At 35.7% G+C, this 19,900-nt stretch overlaps 1 protein-coding gene across 1 annotated transcript in view; it reads right to left on the minus strand.

The window, feature by feature from the left end:
• Positions 1 to 659: 659 nt before the first annotated feature.
• The window catches only part of TMEM64 (transmembrane protein 64), a 45,049-nt gene continuing 25,808 nt past the window's right edge, over positions 660 to 19,900 (minus strand). The window contains exon 4 of the mRNA XM_077167168.1: positions 660 to 774. Coding sequence (XP_077023283.1) covers positions 728 to 774 — 47 coding nt within the window. The 3' untranslated portion in view covers positions 660 to 727. The remainder of the gene's footprint in view (positions 775 to 19,900) is intronic.

Raw genomic sequence — 19,900 nt, forward strand, 5'->3', positions numbered from 1 at the left:
CACCTCATATATTGGCTCTTTCTTGTGGAAATGTAGTATCATTTTTAAAAATTCAGGTTATTTGAATGGCTGGTTGTTTGGACTACAAATAAATAAATGCTCATTATGATTTATAAATCTGGATGTTTAATTCTTAAATTCCCAAGAATTCCTAATATTTTATATTTTCAAAAGATCTCTAAACCAGTGCTCACCAGACTTTTTAGATTACTCATTTCATCAGTAGAACGTATTTGAGCATGTGCCTCCTACTTTTTTATAAACTATACATTATAGAACATATGTTTTTGAAATTGTGTGTAAGTATCATTGTGTATATTATATAATACTTACAAAAATAAAATTTAAAAAATAATGAGCTAAAAATAAGCATAGAAATCAAAGTCTTAAATGAAAAAATAGAACCTTTCCAAGGGACTATCTTTGAACCTATTCTGGAGACCAGTGTCATAGCTGACACAAAGATCATCTAAGTGATTCTTGATTTTTTTCATATAGACAATAAATTCTGCATATTATTCTGTTTATATCTGACTTGAAGAAATAAAATATTACGTATGGAGCCCTCCTAGTTCTTAATTTACCGGCACACTTTTCCAGGGAATTTATTAAAGGGTCTTACTATTTTGATTACAAAAGAAAAATTCCAATCACAGAGATCACTGTGGTACCATTTACTCTTTAATGTATTCAAAGTGTCATGTCTCCAGGTCCGTGACAAGAAATTTCAAACTTGTACAGTTGTATGGCCTTCTCGAAGCCTTATGTTTCTTACTGCAAGGAACAGAGAACAGATGGAACTTAGTATTATGAAATAAACTCAAAGGACCCCATTAAAAGAAAAAGAAGAGGATAAAATAGGGAAACAAATTGCAGCAAAAAGGGCCATCATTTAAAGCCTTCCCGGTGATACCAGACAAAGGCTATGAATTCTTGATGGCTCAAAAGAAAGAAAGACTTTATTACTAGTCTGATTTCTTTTTCTGTCTAGTTAACAGTTGCTGTGGGAGTAGTGCTGGCTCTCAGAGCAGGAGAACTCTAATCTTGAGTCTCAGGTGCCACAAAGAACTTAAACCAGGGAACTACTAGGTTATACAAACAGCAAAGCTTTTCAGAATTTAGAAATAATAGTTAAAGTTCAAAAGTAAATGTGACTCTTGTAAGAGCTTACAATTTAAGCCCTATTTCTCTTATAAGCATTTTAAATGGAGCTATTTTAGGAATTTTTATACAAACTCTAAATATATGAATAACACTTTACCCATACAAATTTAGCTAACAAAAGGATAGAAAATCCACTTTTACCACTGTAATACATCCTAAACAACTCCTATATAATATGTTAAACTGTTTCAGCACCTCACTTTTACAAGTTGAAAGAACAAATCCTTTGTAATAGTTTTTCTTTAAAAATGAGAAGACTTGTCTTCTGAAATAAAGTTTAATCAGGTCAATGTAAACATTAAGAAGGATATTATTCTGATATAAAATCTTTGTCTTCTAGACAGAGTACTCAAAAGACTAAGAAAAAACTTTTTGTAACTTTTCATTAAGAGCAGAGTAACAAGTCACATTATTTTAACAGAGAGCAAACTTAACTTTAGTTTTTTATGACTAGATGGTTTGACACAAAAGCTCCCTAAAAATAAACACACATTATAAACAGACATCATTTTTTTATTAGTTTTCACTACAACAAAGAAAATTCACTTTTATGGACTTTCTGCAACTTTCCATTTTCATTCAGAGCTTGTAGTCAATAATGGGTCTGCAAACAAAATTCACTTTCCTAAACCTTCTACAACTTGCCAAATCCATTTAGGGCTTATGGTAGATACAAATAAAATTCACTTTAATTAGAAAATATGATCCTCTTAGTATGGAAAATAATACAAGTACTCTTTGAACTACCTTCCAGTAACAGTATAAATGAAGGTAGAAGAGACAGATGCATTATAAAATAATGGAAGAAGGGAGAAATTTATGCTTGTGCTTGTAACACAGACAGGCATTTATACTCACAACACACAAATGATTACTTTAGAGTATGTTTAAAATTTCTAGGTCCAATCCAGCACTATCTTCAAAGGTCAGAAGAGCCCAAGTTTGAAATATAACCAGCTGTTTAATACTTATGGAATTTATCTCCCAAAAAAACCTCAAATTTTTCTCCACATTTTTCCTAAGTGCTTATAACACCAGAAATGTGTTAGTTCACAAAATTAAGTTATGGCTGTAAAAAAATTAAGTTTGGAGCACTGCTTATTCAAATACTACTTTCTTATTTAAGATTTTACAAGTGTCATCTCTGTATGAGGTCTTATTAGGTTATTCTTTATCTATTTGCTTTTAAAATTCTTACAGCATTTTTATTCTTTTATTACTACTGTCTTATACTATATCCTGGTTCAAGTATATTCTAAATAGCATATAAACTCTTTGAAGCTAAGACTTACATCTTTCTCATTCATGATAGCACGCAGTAACAAAAATGTACTGATTGGCATTAACAAAGCCACTACATATTCATATTAAACAAAAAAATTATTCCAAATACTAAGGTAACAAATGGCAAAGTAACTACAAGCCAGATTCTTTGAAATCCAGGAATTAAGGTTTTTAAATTTTTTCATTTATATTTCTTACTAAATTTAACTGACTTCTTAAATAGAATATATTTGAAGCATCAGCATATTCTCACTTTACAATGTTATATAAATGTAATTTTTGAGAATGTACTTATAATACTACATTATTTTATCAGTAAGTTTGTATAAATTTAGGGAGAACATATGTAATCAGAGTAAAATTGCCTTTGTTCATTTTACAAAGTCATTATAAAAACAGGTCTAGGTTTTGTGACTACAATTTTGTAGCTGTATTTGTTTTATTCATTCTATCAGAGGTTTAAAAGAGCTCCTTGTTTTCATAATATCCTACAATTATGAACATCCATAAAGTACATTAACTATCAAGCTCTGGAAAATATACTGCAATTGTTTAATTTGTCCCAAACCTAAGTCTCGGAAAACTTTTCTATATTTCTCAAGGACCTTTCATTTTATTCACTGAAATTTGGCATTTAATGCTTACTCAATTACTTCTATCCCAAGAAATGATCTGATGACTATGATTCCTATTGCAAAGGTATTATTGGAAAAAATGATTTTAACAAACATGGCCTATTCTGTGGCATTTTTTATGCCTATAATTTATAATCTCCAGGCCCAGAAAAAAGGATTTTAAACCATACTTCCCCCCATCTTTCTGCACCCACTCCTTCCCTCATGGTTGCTTTAGTTGGTTAGGCCCTGGGGGCAGGGATAGGTGAGACAGAAAGAATGAGGTCTGGTCTGCTGAACTTGAATTTAAAAGTTGTAGGTGAGGATGGTGGAAATTTGAGAGTTCCTATGCCCCTCTTTTAACTATTTCCAATTATTAGATCTATTTCACTTAAAGCTGTGGTCCAAACATGGAAAAGACTATTTTTTTTTTCAGAGGCAGTCCTCTGGCATCCTTCTGTGGCCCCAGGGAAATTCCAGAGATTTTTTCTTTCTAGTGTACAGGTTTGTTTACATTAATTACAAAACTAAGGTTTGAGCCCTGTTGCCCAGATGTTTTCTTTTCACTTCAGAAATTCTAATTTACATATTTATATAAAAGTGCCTAGTTATTTTTTAAGCAATTCCAATAGAACTCTTTAAGAATTTTTTGTTAATTTGCTGTTACCATCTGGAGGTATGAAATATACATTCAGTAGGCAGACAGACAAATAGAAAGTTAGTCACTGAAATAAAGAAATACTTTCGAGAGGGACAAATAAAGGATAGAATATACATCATTTCATTCCATTTCTGCCCTTTTGCAGAACATTCTCAGGCCATATCTCCCCTGATTTTACATCATATTGAGGCCAGATTGTGTTATAGATATAAACTTTTTTTCTCATAGGTCATAACTAAAATCTTTGCAATATTTTAATACAGCCAAAAGGTTCCTATTTTAAGAATTTCTGTAATCATTAACCAGTTAGAAACACTTGACCAATATGAATGCAGTAAGACACAAACTAACAAATTTAGACACTTAGCACTTATTGTATATTTAAGTAACATATCAATTAATAACTAGACCAAACACACCAACTCACAAACAGGCATTAAATGCTTAACACACCCTAATGATTAAACAAGCATTAAACATTTATTAAACCTACGTAACACACCTGCTAGCAGTTAAACAGGCCTACTTAGTTTCATTGAACACCAATTAATTGTTGGATTACTTATACTCAACAGACAAATTCAGGACAGTGTTTTAAACTTCGTACAGACAAACAGATCAGGCTGCAAACCCCATACAGAATGGTACCCAGAAAACAGAAGGTGTAGAGGTCAGAGCCAAGGGGACTGTTCTGGAAGCAAGACCCAGGCCTTCTAGCCCAGGTCTAGGGGACTCAGACTGGCCTTGAAATCCACTTCTACCTTGATGAAACACTCACCCACTCAAATGTCTAGACTTGGAACTGGAAATCGTTTCTCTTTTAAAAACTTCCTAAGATGCCAAAAGAGTCTGGAGTGCCAGCAGAACAGAGAAAAGCCCCATTGCCAAGCCTCTAGCCTGAAGAATGCCCAGCGGCTGTAAAAGGCTTGGTTATCACACTTACCTGTTCTACCAGAGCCCTAGAACCTCAGGCAGACAGCCTCCCTGCTTCTTAGGGCCTTTTTGTACCACCACACTTGCCAATGGATACCAGACAAAGGCTGTGAATTCTCTGCCTGATGGCTCAAATGGCCAATTCCTGAGACGCTAGTTTAATTGCTAGGCATGTAGCAGATCAGATGGCCTAGCAGCCCAAAAATCTGTCTCCCTGAGTCTAGGGGGTTCAAGGTTTTTATGGATTCAAACAAGGGGAGATGAAGTCGTTGCCATTACAGTAGTAAATTTAAACAAGAGTGAGAACAATTGAGTTTCAATAACTTCAGGTATTAACTTTGGGCTATCCTGTACTATAGAAAGAAAAAACATCTATGTAATGATTCAGCAACCATAATCATCACTTAAGTCCTAATTTCTCAGTTATATAGGTGTTTCCTAATTTAAAGGAATAACTCAGTACTGTCTTTTCTGGATCAAGTAACTCCATCGGAACATAACACTCAAACCTGGTGTGGTAGCTAGACTATGGATTCTTGAGTCTGCATGGTTTTTATCCAGCTCTGCCACTTACTCTGTGACATTATGCAAGTGACTTAGCCTGTCTAAGCCTTCCTTTCTTAATCTATAAAATGATGAATGGTGGCACCTACCTTATAGGATTGCTGGGTGGATTAAATAAAATCATACTTCTGAGGTCTGGAGGACAGCACCAGTAAGCACTCAATAAACACTAACATGTTAGGCATAAAAGTAGATATTCTGAACACACTCTTTTCTGACAAAAAGTCCATGGCTAAGATACAGTATAAACAGTTGTTTTATTTTGTTTGTTTGTTTTATAGAATTTTCCCCTCTTGGTTACGACAGTGTTCTTTATCAATGCTATTTTGATTAGATTAAAAGCTAGAGATAGGAGGCCATTCAATTTGCTCAGCAAAGCAGCAGGCAGGATTCTGAGAACCAAGGGTTGGAGGAGATAAAAATAATTAAATCACAAGGGCAGTGCTTTTACCTTGCAGTCTCAGTTTAGACTAGGCTGAATGCCTGAGGCTGGACATGCTAGTGGCCCTGCAAATGAGGTGGAAATTTCAGTCCTCAAATATAGGAGCAAAAAGGCTGTGAGGTGGCAGTAGGGAAAGAAATGAAGAATAGTCTTATGGAGAAAGAAGGATGGAAAAGTAAAATACACACATTTTTCTTTTCTAAATCTTATGTTTACCTACATATCTTACTAGGTGCCAATACTCTGCTGGGCATATTCCCAAACTGCCTGTATGTCCATTGTTTGCAAATGAAACCAACAAGGTTCAGAGAGATGAAATTGATGGCCCCAAAGCAATTTCAGTTAGAGGTAGCATTTATTGGGTTGTAGTAACAGTTACTTATAATCTGGGTTGTGGACAACAGAGAGAAGAGTCAAGAAGAGTCTGAGCTAAGGAGAACAGTCTGCCCCCAGATTTTTAAGTGGCAGTTCTAGGACTTTTCCAGTTGACTGATACAGCAACATTTGCACGGAAAAGTCACTAGAGTAGAAGTAAAAAAATCCTAAAATATTTCATGAAAGTCATTTGTTGCTGCAGAAAAAACTTCCTTGGTACTTGGTAGTTACAAGCTTAATGATTCTTGTTTGTGTTCATGAATTAGGATCATTATGTAGAACGGAGGGAATGCAAATTTGCATGGCAGGAAACAGCTCATTTAACACATATAAATGATAAAAAGAAGCAGGTTGTGTAGCTGCTGCACATCTGTGAGAGAAATTTCAAAAACTGGGGCTTTTTTTGAAAAATTGTATTTAGGCCCTCTTTTCTCGGGGTGGGGGATTATGGTGTATGGCGGTATCACATTTCATTATTTTTCCACGTGAGTATCTCGTTATTGCAGCACCATTTGTGGATTTTTTGTTTGTTTGTTTTGCTTGTTTGTTTGTTTTTTGGCAAGTGCATGGACCAAGAATCTAACCTGGTCTCCCACATGGCAGGTGAGAATTCTACCACTGAACCCCTAGCCCTACTGTTTTACATATTAAAAATGAAAGCCTATTTGTTCTCACCTGTGCTTACTGACTGACTGCACAACTGACAGTCATATAGGGAGAGAAGTAAAAAAAAATGGCACCAAAAAGATGTGATGCTGAGGCAGAAAACATATTTTTTAACAGAAAAAATTTCATATATACCATACCCCTTACCCCTCCCCTTCACCAATCACCAGCATTTCAATCTACTAAATTTGTTTTAACATTTGTCCCCCATATTATTTATTTTTAATCCATGTGTTTTACTTGTCTGTCGATAAGGTAGACAAAAGGAGCATCAGACAGAAGGCTCTCACAACCACACAGTCACACTGCGAGAGCCATATCATCAAACAAATATCTTCAAGAAACATGGCCACTGGAACACAGCTCCACATTTTCAGGCAGTTCCCTCCAACCTGTCCACTACACCTCAACTAAACAGGTGATACGTATTTAATGCGTAAGAATGACCTCCAGGATAACCGCTTGACTCTGTTTGGAATCTCTTAGCCACTGACACTTTATTTTGTCTCATTTCACTCTTCCCCATTTTGGTCGAGAAGATTTTCTCAATCCCTTGATGCTGAGTCTCAGCTCATTCCAGGATTTCTGTCCCATGTTGCCAGGAAGGTCCTCACCCCTGGGAGTCATGTCCCATGTAGAGAGGGGCAGGGCAGTGAGTTTGCTTGCTGTGTCCACTGACAGAGAGAGGCCACATCTGAGCAACAGAAGAGGTTCTCTTGGAGGTGACTCTTAGGCCTAATTTTAAGTAGGCTTAGCCTATCCTTTGCAGGATTAAGTTTCATATGAACAAACTCCAAAATTGGAAGCTCAGCCTATTGCTTTGGCTGTCCCCCACTGCCTATGAGAGTATCAAGAATTCTCCACTTGGGGAAGTTGAATTTTCCCCCTTTCTCACCATTCCCCCTAGGGGACTCTGCAAATACTTTCCTATTCACTGTTCAAATCACTCTGGGATTTATCTGGGCATCACTCTGGACAGCTACAAAATCTCATGCCCTGCACAACGTTCCAAGTACTATGGTGTTCGATTAAGCTGTCCACATAAATTATATCAGGAAATGCACTAGTCAAAATATAAATTTTGTACCAAATAAACATTTTTTGCTTGTTTCACACATACATTAAAACTTTAAAATATTAATTACCATCTATTTTCAACACCCTACATTATTGACATTCCTTTGTTCTTCCCTATGCAGAAACGTTTTTAAATTTGCACATTTAGTCACTATTGTTATACACTCTAGGCGTTCCTAGATTATATCATCTGTCTTTATCATATATCTTTCCTTCTGATTTCATTTGTGCCCCCAGGCCTCCTCTCTCTATCATTCTAGGCAGAAAACTTTTAACCTCACATTCAACTAAAGCACACACAGGTTTAAAAGGTACCTTTAAGAAATACTTTCAGATTTTATATGGTATTCAGGAAAAAAATCAGCTTCTGTGAAGTTTGCTGAAATAGATTGGGGAAGTAAAGCGTACGCTTTTTCTTTCCTACTGAATTTGTGCCTTAATTTGTAGGTATTATCAGGAAGGTGGTGGAAGTTAGGTTTATGGATTGGAGTCCATGCCATATACTAATCCCCAAGAATCAATGATATAAAACTCTGGCTTTAGCTTTTATTTAAAAAAAAAAATTCTTAAATTACAACAATAATGCTAAAAATAACCAGTATTGACTGATGGGCAATAAGCTTAATGCTTTCCATACAGTCTCTCCTGTAACTCTTAAGGTAATACAGAGAGAATGAGACACAAAAACTTAAAGTTATCACTTGCAAGCTTCACACTGATAACAAATGGTGGAGCAGGCTTTGAACCTGGGTCTAATTCCAAAATCCATGCTAAACTATGTCATCATGTCATTACATATATTTAACACTTTATATTTGTAGAACTTATATTAGCAGAATTTACATAAAACTTTATGTTTTTGTATCAAACCAAGGGCAAGATTTAAAAACACAACACTGCAATCCGATGTTCTTACCCTGAAAAGTAGCTTTTATTATCAGCTAATACTGATACTAAAGTCTCTCATCTACTGAACCCCAAACACATGTGGAAGGAAATTCTGGGTCATGGTGTCCTTCTCTCTGATGGTAGACTGTAATTTTGACAGTGAGGTGGAGGAGGAGGACAATGTATTCCCTTTTCTCTGCCCTTCCCCCCTATTAGCGACTTTGTTACCCAACTACCAGCGCTTGTTGGCCCCTCCATTTCTAGAGCAGACTCCTGTTCCTTTGGCATCTCCTATCATATCCTGCTTTCAAGGGACCTCTTTCCTCTCCATGCATGCCATCAGGGGCCCCACCTCCCCTGGACTTGTGAGGTCAACGAGATACCCCAGCTGGGGCAGAATCGTTTTGGAGTTGCAAATGTTGACTCATACTGCCATTTAGGAAAAGCTGGCCTGAAAATAAGGCCAATACAGAGAAACCTGGAGTTCCAGGAAAGGCTGACATACAATGGGTATCCAGTTATGTTCCTTGAAATGACATGTCACCAGACCAAATTATCAGAACTCCAAGATCTTGACTTCTGAAATGTGTGCCTAAACAAAATCTCTTCTCATTCCACCTCTCCCATTCATAATAATAAAAACTGCCACGGGTGAGACAAGTACCTAAATAGATAAGTATCATCGTGTGGTAAATGCAGGTGCTAGAAACACACAGAGCATTATGGGGGCACAAAGTGGGCACTTCTAATCTCTATGGGAAATGTGTTCCAGACGGAGGAAAATGGTACAGCCCTGGTGGGGTTGGGGGCATGGGGCTGTGCTTGGTGGATTTGAGAATGTCAAGGAGGCCAGGGCAGCCTGTCTCCTTCGCTGCAGGACTTTCTCCTCCTGTGAAGGCAGTTATCCAGGTAACGGTGACACGGCTGGCCCTGAAGCTCATCATTATCTTTTCTTTCTCAGAGGTCTCTTTGACTTCTAATGCCTCACTGTCACCACTGAGGAGATAACTCAACTGTAAACCACTAGCTAATCTCCTTCCATAGGACACCAGCCATGCATTTTCAATCCTTTTGTGAAATTTCCCCTAGGATCTCTTCTTGGTTCCTCCAGGTTTAAATGCTTCCCATAGAATTCATCCTCCTCCCCATTCCAAGAGCCCAATCAGCTCCTCTTCCTGGTCATGCTTTTCTAGACAATGATCCATTATTATTGAGTCAGTCAGGCTCACAGCCCCACTGACACCTCTGCTTACCTCTCCCTTGTACTTCGTATATCATCAGGTACAATCAAGTCCCCCCCACAGAACGGCCCCCACCATGCTACTAAACTGGATAGGATGTATGTAAATGGGCAGTCTTTTTCTGGCTATTGCAGTGAAGAGGAAATGCATTTTTCCCCTCTACCTGAAAATGAGCTTTCAGAATTAAGGCATTGTGAACAGGATGAAACCATTTGAGTGCAGATGTCTATGCATCGCTACACTTACATTTCAGCCAGTTGGGATATGAGTTGGGCTCCCCTGAGTTCTCATACCCAGGGATTCTGAGGTATTTTGTCTCTCTTTCATTCCAGGCACTGAAGTGATAATGGAATCTCCAAAGCCACTTCAGAGCTACTCAAGGATTCCAAAATATCCCAAGTATTCCTCATCAAACAGAACACCTGTTCTATCTCATTTTTTTTTTAACTTGCAAGTATTACTTCTTTAGAATACTTCCCCCTATTATTAACCTTGTACCTCTTTATGTACTACATGGTCCTTCAGCATTCAGGCCTAAACGTTGTCAATTCTGATTCATTGTGCGTAGACATCCAGTATGGTTTTATAAAAATAAGCCTTATCTAGAATAATTAAATAAGTTCAGTTTTAATGATGTCAAGACCTTACAGTAACATTAGGTAGGATAAATGTTGCCTAATGAACAGGTAATAATTAGTAGTATGCAGTAGAACAAAAATATCAGTGGAAGAAATTATTAGCCTTTGCTTGCAAACTATTTTTTATATGTATACTTGGATGAGAAACCAAATAAAATAGAATTATATGGTACATAATTATCCCTTGTGACAGGATAGTTGAATCTGAACATTTATTTTAGTATCATTTAGAAACAAGGAAACATATTTAATATCTTTATCTCTAAATGATTCCTTTGCTTTAAGGCAGTGCACTTCCCAAACTTGTATCCACCAGGCCGCACACAGAAACAATAATCTTTGGGCAGTACACTGAGGGAAAGGATGAAGCTACCCACAACCAGGGGAATAGACCTGAGATGCTGGGCTCCAGGTTGTTCCCCACCCCCACCCCCACATACACACAAGAGCTGTGGGGGGTACATATGTGGGCATACTTGCAACCCATTCACAGTGAGAAGCTCTAGTCTAGAAAATGCAGACACAGTAAAGCATAAGGGTCACCAGCTCAGCTCTGGAATTAAGCGATATTCTAAATATTTTCTAGCCACGAGAACTTTCTGCCCTTTGGTTTCCCCATCTGTAAAGGGAGCTAATGCATCTACCTCATAGGGTTTAGAGCGTTTCTGTAAAGTGCTTGGAACTGGGCTTGACACACAGTAGGAACCCAAAATATATTAGCTGTTACCTTGTACTAAAACCCTGAGACTGTCCAAAAGGCCAGAACATATATAAGCCAGATATGCTGCAGTAGACTAGAGAGGTACATAAACTTCCCAGGAGACAGGCATTCTCTCTAGTGACTAGAGAGAATGCTGCATTGTTACTATAGAAATCTCTGTGCTCTGCTTCTAAGAGCATCACCACAGCTATATTAAATTGTGGCGTACACTTCCAAAGAGTAACTCCAGATACATAATAGAAGTCAATGGGCAAACAGAATCTAGTGTATAGGATTTACAGCACAGATCCCTATTGCAGAAATGCCTTTATTTTCTACATTAGGGGAAATATCATTTAAATTCTTATTTTGGTCATCCCAGTATTTTCTCATTAAGAACCTAAGATTATAATGGGCTTTTCAATACAATAACTTAATGGAAAAACTTAACAAATTTGAATGCAAATTTAATGAAGTCAGAAAGTTTATTTACCTTGAAAGATGTTATATGAAATAGAATACTTGTTAATATGAAGGGAATGTTACTTCTAAATAGAATTTAACTTGGAGAGCCTTTACCTCTATCTTATACATGTAATTAGCAACATTTAGTCAATTCAAATGCTCTACGGTAAAAGGATAAACTTAATACTTTATTTCCCACTACATAAAATTAGAATATACAATCCAATCTGGAATTTGTTGAGAATTATTTTTAGTTCTCTATATTTTCACTTATAAAAATACAAAAGAATCTCTTCAAAAAATCACCAAATAATTCTACCCTGAATAATCTAAATCTTGTATAGTATACAAAAGAAGAACATCCAAGGTGAACAAATTTTCAACACTAATTTATGAAGGCACCTAGGCAAAACATACTGGAAGTATGCATTTATTGATTTATTGCCATTATTGCTAGTGGCAATAATAAGTGCATGTGTCTGAGTCAAGAGATAACACATGAAATGTTAAATGGGATTTGTCCACATGAGCTCAACTAAGTCACAAATATTTCAGTGAAATTATTTCTGTTAATTATTTTCTGGATTGTCACATACCTTCCCAGTTACAATGACAATAAGATTCAGCTCATGTATGTGAAAAATTTTCCCTGGAAACATAAATGCTTTGTACTCACCTTAATCATAACTTAATGACAACAAACCATGGTAAGAAAAGAAATAGTGTTTTTAAGTTTAGGAAACTAAAGAATTTATTTTGTGAGTAATTTTAAGCCAATCACATAATTTTCTTCCTTCTTTCTTTTTTTATTTTTAAAAACATTTTCCACCAGGTTTTGAAATGTGAAAAAGAGCACTTTTTGAATAGAGCAAAGAAACTATAATAACAAAAACCCAATAGAAAAAAATTTTTTTTTTTACCTTTTACTAAATTATTTCTATTATCAAAGCAGAAAAACAGTAAATAAAGTATCTTTTTTCCCATGACAATGGTAGGCAGATAATATTTAAATCATTAACATGGTCTGTAGGAATTATCATTATGTGCTATTTACATATATTTGGAAGTGATTAAGATAAACATAATACTTTTGATAGTTTGGAACCCATTCAGTTAATACGCTTTTTGAACTACCAAATGTATAAGCAAGGAAACTAATCTGTAAACCCTAACAAACACATTCCCTGTCTTGACAACATAGTCCACGAAAGAGACAGAAGGGAAATATCAGGGTCCAACTCCATTTAGGGAAGCCTCTCTCCAAGTGAATGGCAGATATGAGATACAATTCGTTCTGCTAATCCAACAGGTCAAGTAAGATAAAATCCTTCAAGCCTGTCAACTTCAGCTCTCAAGTACTCTGATAAAAAAACCCTGAGGAAGGGTTAAAGTATATATCCCTCAAGAAACTAGAACAGATTCCTTGAAGTCACTGTGCACATCTAGAACTCTCCTCATTCAAATGTCATCAAAACTACCCATTTCTATTGCTCCTAGGAAAGGCTGTTTTCAAACCTACTTAGCTTTTTTTGCCTTCCTGTTCACCCACCACTGGAGTACCCAGCAAGTCCTACCACTTATTCCCAGTACAGAATGTCAGATATTTGTATTTCATTTGTGTAACAGCAAACATACAAAAATATGTGAAACCAATCCACATACGTGTTTTATCTTTCAGAGCCAGATTAGAGTTAGAAATGTGTTTTCTTTTCTTACAGTAATGTTTTGTGAAAGAACAAGTCACCCCAAAGTATATATTGTACTTCTTAAGAGGACTTTCATTTACAATATCCTTTGATGAGTAAATTGATAGTTAATTGAAAGTGAGAGTAGACGTCACCCTTTTATACAGGTAATAAGGTAAATAGTTAACCTGTTTGTTAACCCTAGGAAGTTTCTAATGAGCCCCAGGAGAAACAAAGCCTCATTACCCGAAGTAATTCCCAAAGCTTTTATGAGGATTGAGTCTACTGAATGTGCAAATTTAAAACTACATTTGAGCTCACCCGAATGAGTTTCAGGACTAATATAACCGGAACGATCCTGGAAGTGAGGAGTGATCAGCCCCTGTAGCCTGAGGATGAATTACAATAGAGAATACTTCCCCAGAGAGGAGCTGGCAAATCCAGCACTCTGGCATGCCTTCTCCTTGGCCAAACATGCAGAGTGATTATAGAAGACTGGGACAGATGCATGATTATTTAAATGTTTCTCATCATAATGTAAATATTTAAAAAGACTTATACGCAATGACCAAGTATGGTTTATTTCAGGGAGGCAAGTCTATTTCAATATTTGAAAAGCAATCAGTGTAATCTACCATATTAAGAGAGTAAAGAAGAAAAAAATCACATGTTCATATCAATTGATGCTAGAAAAGCATTTAACAAAACTCAACACCCATTCTTGATTTAAAAAACACTTAGGAAAACAGGAATAGAATCCTAATCATAGGTCTACAGCTAACATTATCCACAGTGGTGAAAACCTGAATGCTTTCCTCCTAAGACTGGGAACAAGGCAAGGATGTCCGCTCCTGTCAATCCTATTCAATACAATGCTGGCAGCTCTAGCCAGACTTCGGGAAGATGCACAGCCTTGCTGATGCCTTGATTTTGGACTTCCAAACTTCCAAATCATGAGCCAATAAATTCTTGTTGTTTAAACCAATCTATTGTGTAGTATCTGGCATGGAAGCTTTGACTTAGAGAAACTGAGTCAAAGTTACAAAGGATCTCTCTGTATCATTTCTTACAACTGCATGTGAATCTATAATTATCTCAAAATAAACAGCCAAAATAGAAAGTGTATAGCCCAAGATGACTATATTTAATCTACTTATGTGCATGTAAAAGTGCAAGAAAACTTTTTTAGACCTTCAATATTTAGCACCCAAGAATATGCTTTTTGAAAATATCTCTGGAAGATTCAGGAGAACTCTGTGGACAGGGATAAAAAGCCCCAAATAGAATTACTTATGGTAAGTAACATGAAATTAAGAGATAAGTAAAAAACTTCACAACTAGAAATTTATACAATTACTGATAGATCACTCTAGAAAAGCAAGGGATATTACTAATTATCATAAGTAACAAATAGAATAGAACGACCAACAACAATGAAAAGATTTTCCATTTAACTAATGATGAAGAATGGGGGAACAAATATCACTAAAGAGCATAAAAATCTTTTTCTCTGTTTAAGAAGAAACAAAAATGTAGGATGCTTGATTAGATAGCTATAAATTGATAACTGCAGTATTATGAATGTAATTTATCTGAACTCATTTATAAATAATGTTAATGGGATATCTATCTCCAAACTTTATAAAAATATTAATGCAAAGAGAATGTATGTCATAAAAGTAACACCATAATGCAAAAGGGAAAACAGGAGAGTTATAAAACTTTAAATACAAATTAAATTTATAACTACATGCAAACATTCTAAATTACTCCACCAAAATGAGTAGACTCTCAGATAAAAATGAAAATAATATGCAACAGCATATTCTTTTGATAACTTGAAGCAGGAAGGTTTAAAATGTGCATCTTAGAAATTAATTTAGAAAAACAGTGACATTTGCAATGTGATTTCCAAATGAAATCATAGCACGCCATTTTGTTTTGAATGTGGCAATGAGACAATGTGATTCTAAAGGTCATTTTGTTTCTAAAATTTATTGCATAGAGAAAAAAATTAAGGATTATTTTATACAGTATGAGGCAAATGATATAAATACATACTATATATTTGTAAAAGGAAAAAGCACCAAACTGTTAGCTACGAAGCATATAAATCTGCAAAACACAAGATTATTTAAAAAACCAGTAAAGCGATAACTAAAAATTATGCATTGACCTAAGGAAGAACATTGCAACAACATTAACTAAAAAGGAACATAAAATGGAATGAACACATATTTCTGCATTAAACAATATATGTAGGATAATAGATGAGAAAAATAGTAAGTATTTTAGGTAGGTGGAATTAAGACATGGATATTGTTGAAATTAAAAATGAAAAATTTATCCATGCTCCTCTGTTCCAGTGGTAGCATTTTGCATTTAAGTTTTCCATTTTAAGTCTTTAATTTACCTTTAATTTTTAAAAAAGATAGCTTGTTTTCCCAGTGCCATTTATTAATGCCACCTTTTTAAACATAATATAGTCTTATGTACTCATGGATCTGATTTTAGACTTTCTCTTTTGTTCCACTGATCTATTTCTTCTTGTTTCAATGACTTCATATATTAAATTTTGGTGCAGGAGGTTCTCCATTACATTGCTGTTTTCAAATTTTTCCTGGATATTTTCACATTTTTACTATTACACATAATCTTTGCATTATTTGTAAAATTAAAAACTTTGAACAATGTTTTATAACATTTACTGCAAGGAGAATAAATTCAAAGGTTAATTTGAGAGAATTTGACTTGTGATTTGAGGATGCGATGAACTGGCCTCTGTTGCCTCACAGTAACAGGCACAGCCCTGCTCACGCTTTCCCATGAAAAGTTAGAACTGGCATTTAAATATATAATGATCACTCTAAGAAAAAGTCTAGAATGTATTTTTTTCCCTTTTCATTCTGAAAGTAATAGCAACCAGAATAATTAATAAGATCTATTTTGATCATAGCATTAAAAAAAACTGCTTTATCATTCCAAATAGATTAGACGTTGACTTCAAGTTAAACCAATATGAACAGTTTTCACCTCCTAGATCATGAGTATGGAGCCAGGAATTTCAGCATGCTCATTTGGTACCCTGTGGCAACAGCTGCACCTAAACAGGCTCAACCTTAACTGATGAGCAAACAGTTCCCCTGACACCAACAGAGACATAATTTTTAATTATTTGGTCTCTTATAACTTACTGGAAATATTCGACAGTGTGTCCTGCAGAAATCATAATTAAATCTGTGACTTAAAGACAAGGGAGCAGTGGGGGAAGGGATTCGTGTTTCTGAAGTGTCTACCAGAGGTTAGGTTAGGTGCTTTATCATCTGAAAAGTTCAGCTGATGATAGCTGTTTCAGGGAATTTAGTCCATATTTTTAACCCTGACAGCAAATTTAGAACTTTCATCATCATTTCTTAAGCTTGAGACTAGGGCTGGAGTAGAAATTACTTTATAACTGACCTAATAATGTCCTATTTACATAGCTCGGAGATATAATGCTTTCAATGGCTCCTTAGAAATACTTTTCCTTTCCCTTTCAACTATTCGTTATAAATGCCTCTGTATTGCAAAGGAAGATTTTGCTTTTTTTGTTGGGTGGAAATTATATCTACTTCAACGTATAACACAATCATTTTTCTGAGTGTGAAACTATCAGAGTTAAGTGCCCTGATACTTATTTTTCTTTATCTCAGTGGCAAATATTGGAAACTAAGGAATATATGTATATATATAGATACATATAGATATTCCTCATGTCTCAAACCTTATCATTATATGTGCAATTTATAGGTCCTGATGGTTTCAAAGTCAGTTTAAATTTCATCCATAATCAAATTTTAGCAAGTTTAAGTGAACGTGGAATAAAATTTTCACTAAATCAGGGTGAAAATCTATGGACTTAGTGCCTCCATTGTTTCCAAGGCAACGGAATACTTTCGTGTCAGGGCTTATGCAGGCCTCCCTTCTGCCATGGAGTTGACCAGCATAGAAGCCACAGGATGGGGAAATAAAATATTCTGTCACTAACTTTCTCTGTGATCCTAAGGAAATGCCCTCCCTCCTTCAGTATGAGAATGCCAAACCAGATGATCTTTGTCATTCCTTTCACTTTTAAAAGATGTCTTTCTAAAATTGAGCAAACTAATTTAAAAACAAATTTCACTGAAGGATAAACACTGAGGGCAGAGGAATACAGTGTTTTTTTTGACTTGCAGTTGTAAAAGGGTCACCATAGATGAGCTTTATCCTGTGAAACTTTTGATAGTCCTATTTCAGAGTTGGAAGAAAGAAGAAAAAGTTAACAAATCTACCCTCAGGTTCATTAGAGTTGGAATATATTTAAGCACATGTACAAATTAGATACTTATTCTAGAGAGCCATGATTCTGCTTAAGAGGTAGATGAAAATTAAAAAAAAAAAAAAAAAAGACTGAAATGGACCCAAGGTAAAGGTCATAGCCCCCACACTGTATGTATGTAGAAATATTTCTGACTTGCCCAAAATTATGTAGTTAACTGGTGACAGTCAGACATAAAATGCATTATATTATTTTACTTATTATTACTGATATATTTTCATTCTTAGGGCAATGCACAGTTTACTTCTATAACAGCAGTATCTCCTGACATAAGCTCTCATTTCAATGAGTTATAACGAATTAATATATGTTATAGCTGGCTCATTTCCTCCAGTATTTAAACAGGCTTCAGTCACTCCCATTTTAATAGAAAAACTCTTCCTCAGTGATTTTCAACCCTCACTGTGCATCAGAATTATCTGGAGCTCTTAAAAAAAAAAGAGTTGTTTTTTATTTTAAATGCCTAGGCCCCACCCTTAGAGATTCCGATTCATCGTGGTAAGGCTGGGGCATGGGCACTTTTTGAAGTTCTCCAGGTGACGCAAATAAGAGAGAACCACAGTCCTATACCTAACCCCTCTCCCCAGCTACTGCTTTCTCCTCTTTAAATTGAGACTTTGTAAAACTTAAAATGACATAATTAATAATTTTAACTATAAAGGAGGATAAAGGAATCCAAATCCATTAGATAAGAAGGTTCCTTTCTAACCAGCTGTTCTAGTTTGCAAGCTGCCAGAATGCAATATACCAGAAACTGAATGGCTTTTAAAGAGAGGAATTTAATAAGTTACAAGTTCACAGTTCTAAAGCCCTGAAAATGTCCCAATTAAAGCAAGTCTATAAAAATGTCCAAATTAAGGCACCAGCAAGAGGTTACCTTCACTCAAGAAAGGCCAGTGAAGTTCAGGGTCTCTCTCAACTGGGAAGGTACATGGCGACGCCCTGCTAGCTTTCTCTCTTGGCTTCTCCATGCCCCAGAGACTTTTCAACCTCAGTATCATCTCCCTCACTTTCAAACTGCTTACATCACATCAGAAATTGAGGCACTATCTCTGATTCTTCCCTCTCTTTGACACCACTACTCACCAAAGTGATTGATTTTCTATGCCCCTCAGATATTACCCTTTCCCATATTTATTAAGTCATTTTTCTTGTCCTCATCACTTCTCGCCTGGTCAGTCTGCAGCGTAGTAGTCTTGACTCTCTTCAGTTTCTCCAAGTTGTGATGAATGTGATTTAAAATATAAATCTAATGATCACTTCAATATCTCCTCATCTATTAACATAAAATCCAAACTTCTTTGTTTTAGGTACACCTATTCATAGAATATATCTTTGTAAGCTTATGTATATACATGTATTCTCTAGCCTTAACTCGGTATTCCCTGACGTGCCCTCTATGTTCTAGCTATAGTGAACGATTTGCCATGCTGTCTTGTGCTGTCTAGAATGTTTTCCTCTTCTTCTTCCTCTTCCCTTGAACAATTTACATTTATCTTTCCAAACTCAATTCAGTTATCACTAACTGGGAATTCTCATCCTGATTCATTCCCTCCCATCCCCAAGAATTCTCTGACCCTGCTACCACTGTTTCTACCTTATCCTTCTACAGTACAAACTTTTACTAGGGAACTATTCACCTTTTATTGCAACTGTTTCCCACTAAATGAGAGTTGCCTTAGTATTAGTCCTATCCTGTAACCCCAAAGCCTTACATAGTGCCTGATAACTAGCTGATTTTCTTTAAATATTTACAAAAAAAAAAAAAAGGCAGAAAATGGAAATTCGGAAAAGTCCAATTTTATTTTCTCTTCAGGGGAGAAATATACTAGCAAAAGGGAAATTGGCACTATAAACTTCATTGTTTCTTAATCATAGATTTCTTTGAGAACTATATACTGCCTAGTCCCTACCTGCCAAAATGACCAAAAGCTCAAAATGGATCTTCAGAAAACTTTTCTCAACTCCTCCATAACTAAGGGCTCCTTTCACTAATTGCCCAATTAGTGTTATAATAAATTGCACATTGATCATCTACCCTGTAAATATTGTGCAGGTGTCACTTGTGTATAAGTTGTTCCTTCTGTAAAGACAGGAGCCAGGTATTTTAACATCTCTCTTCTACAAACCCCCTCAGGCCTGTAAA

Source organism: Tamandua tetradactyla, chromosome 6 (genome assembly GCF_023851605.1).
Source record: "Tamandua tetradactyla isolate mTamTet1 chromosome 6, mTamTet1.pri, whole genome shotgun sequence".
In the NCBI taxonomy this organism is placed as follows: domain Eukaryota; kingdom Metazoa; phylum Chordata; class Mammalia; order Pilosa; family Myrmecophagidae; genus Tamandua; species Tamandua tetradactyla.